This window comes from Atta cephalotes (assembly GCF_000143395.1).
Source record: "Atta cephalotes unplaced genomic scaffold scaffold00003, whole genome shotgun sequence".
Taxonomy (NCBI): Eukaryota; Metazoa; Arthropoda; class Insecta; order Hymenoptera; family Formicidae; genus Atta; species Atta cephalotes.
The window spans coordinates 9,790,207-9,799,129 of NW_012130067.1; the positions used below are offsets into that span (position 1 = coordinate 9,790,207).

At 31.7% G+C, this 8,923-nt stretch overlaps 1 protein-coding gene and 1 pseudogene across 1 annotated transcript; both read left to right on the plus strand.

The window, feature by feature from the left end:
- Window positions 1–2,166: 2,166 nt before the first annotated feature.
- LOC105625667 lies at window positions 2,167–2,649 on the plus strand. The gene has a single exon (XM_012206990.1). The coding sequence runs from the start codon at window positions 2,167–2,169 to the stop codon at window positions 2,647–2,649; it is 483 nt and encodes a 160-aa protein (XP_012062380.1).
- A 215-nt stretch (window positions 2,650–2,864) lies between these two features.
- Window positions 2,865–8,923, plus strand: part of LOC105625824 — an 8,766-nt pseudogene continuing 2,707 nt past the window's right edge.

The window sequence follows — 8,923 nt, forward strand, 5'->3', positions numbered from 1 at the left end:
TACTATAGGTNTATATATTCTATATATACTATTATTTATTATTATTATTATTATTATTATTACTATTATATATATGTGTGTTGTGTAGTATATATATATATATATATATATATATATATATATATATATAAACAATGCAACAATAAATCATGCGTTCCTGTTTTCTTTTTCTTTTTTATTGTATATCATCCTTTAGTGAAAATAAAAACTGGAATGTAAGTTGAATGTAAGAGGAGAGTAACAGAATAAATTAATAAACTTCTAGAAAAAAAAAAATTGAAATAAAACGTAAAAGAGTTAAATATTTACATTTTTTTATGTTTCATTGTCTTAATTTTTGCTTCTTTTATGGTTTTGTCTCTCTCCTATTCGACATATGCTCCAATTTTTCTTTTTGTCGGGGTTTTTAAATCGATGTAAATTATTGTGTTTTATGGCTGTCTCTAAAGACATGGCAATGTCAAAGATCATCTGTAATGGTACACATAGTTATTGGTATATAGGTATCATTGAGTTTTCTCAAGGTTGTATTTCTTATAGAAGAATACACAATAATTTATTAGGCCTAGTAATATAATAATTAATATAAAAAAAATATAATTAATATAAAAAAGAGAAAGATATTAAATTTTCAATCATATATTTTTATCAACTACTTATATTATAAATACTACCTGATTATTGATGGAGGCTTACTGTCACATTATATCAAAGATCTATATTAATTCTTTTCAATTGAACTTCTTGCACTATTCATTTTTTCTCTTTTTCTCTCCAACGAGGAACTGCACAAGAAATTCAAGACTTTTTTCAGCAGTATATTCAGGAATTACGTTTATATTCTAGACTATTCTAACTTTAGGCTACAGTTCACGTGACGTGTATATTCTATAATAAAAGTGCATATCAGAATTATTTGGCGTGACAGGAATGATCTCTATCAAAAACCGTAGAATGTATGAATAGGGTTTCTGATAGATTCCTGTGTTATTTCTATTGTTATCTAGATTTCTGTTACACGCTTAATCGGGTTTAATAACATCCGTAGTGAAATTGGCCAATCATAGCTGTTCCTCGGAAGAATGGAACGACTCTGATTGACCTGTTTCATAACTACGGATATTATTAAAGGTCTCTTTTACTAACCTCGGTTAAGTTAACTGATGATTACCTGAAGCTCATTTAAGGCCTAGTTTTACAACTCATCATTAATTTTTAACCGAGATTTAACTTATTTTAATCTTGGTTGAAAAGTTAACCATGAGTCATAAGACTGGGCCTAAATGAATCCCGTATAACCGTAAATGTACTGTAGTCACTATTCTCTCACATTGTGCAAGTTACAACTCCTATACATTGCCCAGCTAAAAAAAAATAAACTGCGTTTCAAGGCCGTGGTCTGATTCATACTGGCAACACTCATGTGCATCATTTGTCTTTCACATTTAACAAACAACAAGAATAAAATGATTTTTAAATGATCAAAATTTACTGCCAGTGCTGAAAATATAAAGTATACGTAATATAAACTGTAGATTTTTAGCGCTGGTAGTGAATTTTGAAACACGGCGTAGGATCATTCGTATATATGTGCACGATTGATCTGCCACACATGCGTAAAAAGCGCATTCCCCACTTGCTACACTGAATACGGAGCAACTGCGATTATATGGGCCGTGTCGCCTACGCCGTCTTACGGCACACATTCCTACGCCATAATCCGTTTTCTGGGATGCATTGATTTTTGCTTTGCAAGCGGTAATTCACGCCCGATTAATTCTCATAAGCATCTTCTATTACGAATTAATGAATTGTATTGCTAATAAACGAGAAATTCGATGATGTCGGATAAATTTTTTGGCACAAATGCGGAACTACTTCGCACTCCAGCGCGTAAGGTTACACTTAAAGACAACCATTTAGATATATAAAGCCCCCACTAGAACTACCGCTCGGCCATTCTGCATGTCTTCTCTTAACGGTGCGGATCTCGCTTATATACGCCTTAGGCAACGCTGGCTATTGTCTCCGGAATTCTCAGGAAGGCAGGAGGCCATTAATTTAATTGAAAAGAAGAAACCTCAGACGTCTTTATTGTTGGAACAATCGACTAGGCGCAAGTTATACAGGTTGGTGTATTCGATACTTAAATCAATACTTAGTTGTATGATGGGGCGAACTAGAATAGTTCCTACTTATGGAAGTGTGACGCAATTATCCGCGGTCACGAGAGACATTCGCGATCGGCCGCGAGAGATTGAGATGGGCAAGCCAAGCCATACGGAACAATTGACTAGCTGGATCACTAACGTGCGTCAGAAGAAGTTAAAGTGCCATAGGAGCCCCAAACGTGATTTCCATATGGAAGCCGTGTTGACTCACGCGCTACACAAGGCGGAGTATGAGTTGCGGGCTAAGCAGTTATCAAGGATAGCTCGTTGGCAGCGTTTGCGAAAGCATCTCCTCAAGGACGTGAAATATGGCAGTTGCGGCCTGTATAATACAACTGAACGAGAATTCGAGAGATGTGGCCATCATCCTGACTCGAGGAACATGAATTTCTGGCGGGATAACTTGTGCGAAGATCTTAGCAGCATAGTGGACTTTCTTCAGCAGCTGAGTACAATCAAATCATCCGTACAGCGGTGACTAGGCCTAGAGAGTACACGGTCTTATTTCCACAGATAATGATTGAAACATTATATCTGAAGATATGAAAATCTACAAAAAAACTCTCAATTGTATTTTCAAGTTCACTCAAATAGCTTATTTGAGTGAAAGGGCTACGTCAGCAAATGTTCCGCATTAACTTCTAATAAGAGAATGCATTTAATCAACTACAACACTCTACAACAAATGCTGATATGACGATCTGTGGATGGATGTCTATCTTCTGCTTGTTTTTTCTCTGTCTCACTGAAGCAGTACAGGAATGTTTGACTTACGAACCAATCTATTCTAGTATGGAGCTATGTTCCAATATCAGCAAGCAACCTCGATGTATCCAGAAGATGCCAAATAATCCTGCAGCATTATGGCAATTTTTTGCAGTCTCATTGTTACTAGTATATATCTAGATATTTTTTACTTGCAGTCTCACCGTTTGAGATGGCGGACGCAGGTGGAAAAAAAGGATAGAGAAAAAGAGAGATAAGAGAGTTGCTGTAATACAGGTGCAGACCTTGGGATTTTGTACGCATACACACATCTGCCTTCCTACCTGTCATCAATTTGGTTTGTAAACTGTATCGAAACCAAAGTATTTTCACTATTTAGAGTTTGTCTGCTAATATAATATATTTAACATGTGTATAATTAAAGCAAAATACTGATAAAAAACAGAAAAGAAGAAAAATTTTCACATTATTTTAGACATACTTTTAAGTTTGTAAAAAATTTGTAAATTCATATATATATTATAAGACTGCCTTTCATTGTGATAATAATTCTATTAGTGTGTAGCATTTATAACTCTTCTTGATCCTGAATAGTATAACAAATATTTAATCCTTTGGTAAAACTATAACATATATACTATACATATATATTATAACATATATACTTGACTTTTCTTTTATTTAAATGCTAATTTTTTTTATTAAGAAAAATATATATATTTGCATATTTATATATTTTTTTATATTTGTATTATCATATTTTTTGTAATGGCTGATGTTTTGATTGCAAAAACTTGACTATAATGTAACTTAACTTTTATACAGTATTTTTATTATAATAGTTTATATTATAATCTAGTAATAATCTATATAATATATTATAATCTAGTGTATTATATATGTATTATATATGTAAAAAAATATAGTGTACCATCGAAGGATTAATCAAATTTTTTTAATTATAACGCATTTTTTATGTTTATTAAATTGTGAATTAATTCTAAAATTTTATATATCAAGTAACCTACCAAGGTTCAATATTGATGAATTTTTTCTCATATTTCTAATATACTTTATACTGTTTAGGATCAAGGTAAATGAAGACAAAGGATCTCGATTATTGTAAGCCATTGTGATACTTTTAATTTTATATGAAATACATTTGTAAGTAAAACTGTGATACAATTTAGATAAGAAGTAAGGAGTGTAAGATAAATAAATACATTTTTGCAAGTAACAACGTAGAACTATTCTTCTTCAACTTTTCTATTCACTAATTTATTAATACATCAATTCTTTTCAGTCTGGCATAGACATCATAGAAAATTCACCTTATTACGCGAATGAAGCTATCAATATATGGACGATGTCGTCGTTATTGTTGGCTTAGGAAACCTATAAGATTGCAGCAAGCGAAAAAAGAACCCAAAGAGAGTATATCTGTCTTAAGTGAATGGGAAGGAAAAAATCTGTTTCTAGAGGCTGGTTGACTTGGCGCACAAATTATCTTTTGCACGAATCGTCATGATACCGAACTCTCTGCGTGATGACTACAACGATGAGAAATGAAGTTTCATGCAGTCAACTTCCATTCCCCCGATCGATCATTTCCCCAGATCCAGAATAAATTCATTTTCGTTGAATAACATAGGCTAATGATGAAGAGAACCGTTATCTTAAGGTCGCAGGTACTTCAAGTAAGGTAATTCGGCATGCGAATAACCTATTAGAGTTATCGGAAGTTTTCCTGTTTGTAAAGTTTCCATGTTTATGCTTGTTCTGCGTTGCCCTAATAATGTGTTCATAGATCTACACAATCTTCGGCCATGCCGAGACCAGGATAGGACGTTAACATGTATGTTTTAGATGTTCAGAAAGTATAAGAAACGTTTGGAGGATATACCGATGACTTAGCAAGTGAAGGAAAAATTGTCTATGTAAAAACAGTATATGCGCAAGAATTATATATTATGTGTAAGAAGTGGCGAAAAGAAGTGATTAGGTTTTTTGACTTGGTAATGTTGGTTTCAATTGAAGTAGAAATTTTATTTCATTTCTAGTCATCTTGCATCTTAATATCTTTTTGCAAACATAATTTATGTCAATTAAACGGATTAATGTCAAAAAATCTAAAGATCCGAAGATCTAAGAACTTGGAAACTGACTATCCTGAAACTAGGAGGAATCCATGTATACGTCTGGAAATTTTTACTAGCCAAAGCTTTCGAAGTCGATATTTAGAGAATTGAAAAAGAATCTTGATATCTTCATCGAAATCCCAATCTTAGCCGACCAGTTTAAGGATTTCTGTACCAGCAATGAATCGCACACGAAGAAAAAATTATACATAAAATAAGATGAAAAAATATTTTTATTTAAAAGAGCACAAACAACACAAATAGCAAGAGTGATAAATCAACATCAATTGAAAGGAATTTTCTATTATGGTAAAACCTGGCTAAGTAAAATTTATATCTATATATTTGAATTTTTGATCAAATTGTTTATCTGATAATTTAAGGTGTGTTACATAGTAAATTATCTTAGTTCAGTACTTTCATTTTAATAATTAAATATTTACATGGTAACAAAGTATTGAACTTTTTTCTCAATAATATCCCTAATAGCAAGCTGATGTCATTTTGTCGTCATTTTGACGACAAAAATGATAACGAAATGACGTAGTTTTGCTAGAGATAATTTTATATTGCAATTTTTGTGGAGATAAATAGAGAGATATAAGATGGGGGGAGGGAGAGGGAAGGGGAGGTACAAATGAGACAAACCTTTTTGATTGACAGACAGCTGCGTGTGTTTGGAAGATTTCTCATCCTATTCGACCGAACTGTGAGGATCTGTGGTCTTTAAGTGAGATTGGTATACCAAAATATAAAATGCAATCTATTGAACGTGACTATATCGTGAAGATTTGATGGATGGCTTAAGATAATGAAAATGAGAGTAAATCTATTGGAGCGTAACTAGTTATCGTTCCTTATATCGTATAATTCCTATATCATATTTGTAATATAATTTACATATTGCATTTTGCTTTGTTCGGTTCTTTTTATGTTTTACATAGCAGGCTGCAGAACGAAAGAACTAGATCTAAATCTTTCTAGATCTAAATCTTTAGATTAGATAAACGTCCCCGACCGATCATTATCTGCATAGTTCTAATTCGACAACGTATCGACGACCACAATTGGTGATCATCAGGGGATACCACTGGATTTGTATGAAAACGATAAAGGTAACAAGAGACGGAAGATCATTATTGACGGAAGATCATTATTTGATCCTTGTTCTTTGTGCCTTGTGTATACAAATATAGACGAGGGGAGGGGGGAGGGAAAAAAAAATGTTTTTATGAGTCACAGGAAGACGCTGTTTTGCACAATGATAATGAAGAAAAATGTACTTGGAGGATATTTCAAGATTACCAGATATATAATCGATATCACATATGATATAATAATATTCTGCTGATGTCTTTCGATTACTTTGGCAAGATGTAATTTCTGAATTCGCACAAAGCAAGCTTGCACGAGACTTCTGCAAGGACGCGCCGAGCATACGTATGAATTTGCAAATCTCGGATGACAAGTTTAAAAATACAAAATTTAAATATCTAATTATCAACACAAAAGGCTAAAGATAATATTTCAGTAATTTAACAATTTCAGAATTTGAAGCTCACACGGATCATTCAAGGATCTATAAATATTTAAAAATCTAAAAAGCCAAAGAGTTTTAGATAATACTTTTCAAATCACTTTTGTCTTCATCATTAATTTAATTGTAATGGAATTATTTTATTGCAATTTGCGTATAAATTCCAAATTTTTATTTTGTAGAAGAAATCGCAACACTTTATCTATTACGGAACTACCTTATATCAAAAGAAACTAGGGACACTTCATGAAAAATCCATCTAAATAGTAATAAATCTGACATTTCCTAACTTGAAAAGAGAAAAAGACGCATTATTTTTAGAAGACATTGATTTTAAAAGTTTTCAGAGAGAGAGAGATAGAGAGAGAAGTATAATATTTCATTACAATATTACACAAATAATTCATTACATTTAAGACACAATATAATGTGATATGTCGTGTTTCTATGGAAACAGGAAATATATGAAAATTGATATACTACTTGGAAAGAGAGAGGAAATGATGCAAAAAAATTAAAGTTCAATTTAGTGGAAAGTTCTTAACAAGTTGTGTCGCTAAAATGTATTTTTAACAAGGATTTGATCTCTTAAAGAGATAAGGCTTTAGGTTTTGTAACAAAAAGAGCAAAATTGAAAAATTTTCCCAAAGAGAATGAAAATTATGAAGTTTGATATAAATTATATGGATTCGTTCAGTCTAATATTACAGACTGAAATAAGAATTTCGAGCTTAATAGAATTTTAATAGAATTAATGGAATTTGGAAAGAAGATGAAATAATTATGATATAATTAAAAGGAAGATAATAATAGCATATGACTCGATAAAATATACTAATTTATTAAGAAAGATAAGCAGTGATAGAGGTAAGCAGCAACTGCTAAATTTGCCAGGTAACGATTTAAAAAATTTTATGTTTTTTTTCATTGTTTAATTATTGAACGTTGAAAAATTAATGTTGATTTTTCTAAACAACTATTTAATTATTGAATGTTAAAGGATTAGCAATCCACTTTCTTAAAAATTTACTAAATCTCATTGAGAGATATTTAATTACTCCCCCCCCCCCAACTAACGCTAAATAGTCATAGAAAGTTCGATTCGTATTTTTAATATGCCGAATATGCCGGAACAGTAAAAGAATTGTCACAGAATGTGCAAATGTCGAGATTGCTTTTACTTTCCGTAAATATTTCGGAATATTCCGCAATACTGTTGAAATGTTTTCTGAGATAGGAACCTTTTATGAATATTTCAAGAATATTTAGCGTTAGCTGGGATTTAACATTTACGATAATTAAAAATTTGAAAATTAATTTTATATCGATTTTTTAATATTAGGTATAAGAAAAAGTTCGTGGCGTTTTTCCCGTTAGATATAACGAGAAAAATGCACGAACATTTTCCCACACCTAATATACATTTCTAGATTGGATTTATTGAATTAATCAAGTCATTAATTAGATAAATCAAAATCAATTTCAATTTTTTATTTTGCTATAGTATGTTTGTTATACTTAGCATTTGATAAATCTGGACTATTTTAACATATCTTTAAAATATATTTATGTTTTTTTTCTATATTTTATAAATATATATTTACGGCTCCTGAGTAAGTCATCTATGATAATGATCATTCAAAAGCCTTAAGAATTTTAGAAGAGAGTAATGCTTGTATATAAAGTAATCCTCTGTTCCTCGTCGTCATAAATATACTTTTAACTTATACTTTTTTTTGACCTGAAGAAGTTGGATTTCGTTTCCTTTTTTGCTTGTGAGATTTTATTGTTATCGACCAAAGAATCTTGGACGTGAATCATCCGTTTCTTTAAAATTTTTCCTAATAACGAAGTGTTTTAGAGAAGTACAATAATGTTCAACCATGTAATGATTTACTGTCGACCTTCGAATTCGATGCTGGTCTTAAAATATTTGCTCGACTGTGCAAATGTATCAATTTGGTGCTCAATTTCTCTTGCTGTTGCTACATTCGAAATCTTAAAGACTCGTCTCTAGACATACGAGACTTGCTTATCACAAAAAGGATCATCACGGGATTTCATCGCAGAAGATCATCGTGAGACTTTGATGCAGAAGAGGACCACATTATGGGATTCTATCGTAGAAGAGGATCATCGTAAAATTCCATTGCAGAAGAGGACCATCGTGAAAGAACTTCATCATCACAGAATTTTATCATAAAAAGAATCATCGCGGAATTTCATCACAGAAGATCATCGTGGGATCCTTGTGCAGAAGAGGATCACATCATGGGATTTTGTCGCAGAAGAAGATCATCACGGAATTTTGTTATATAAGATCATCATAGAATTCCATTACAAAAAGATCA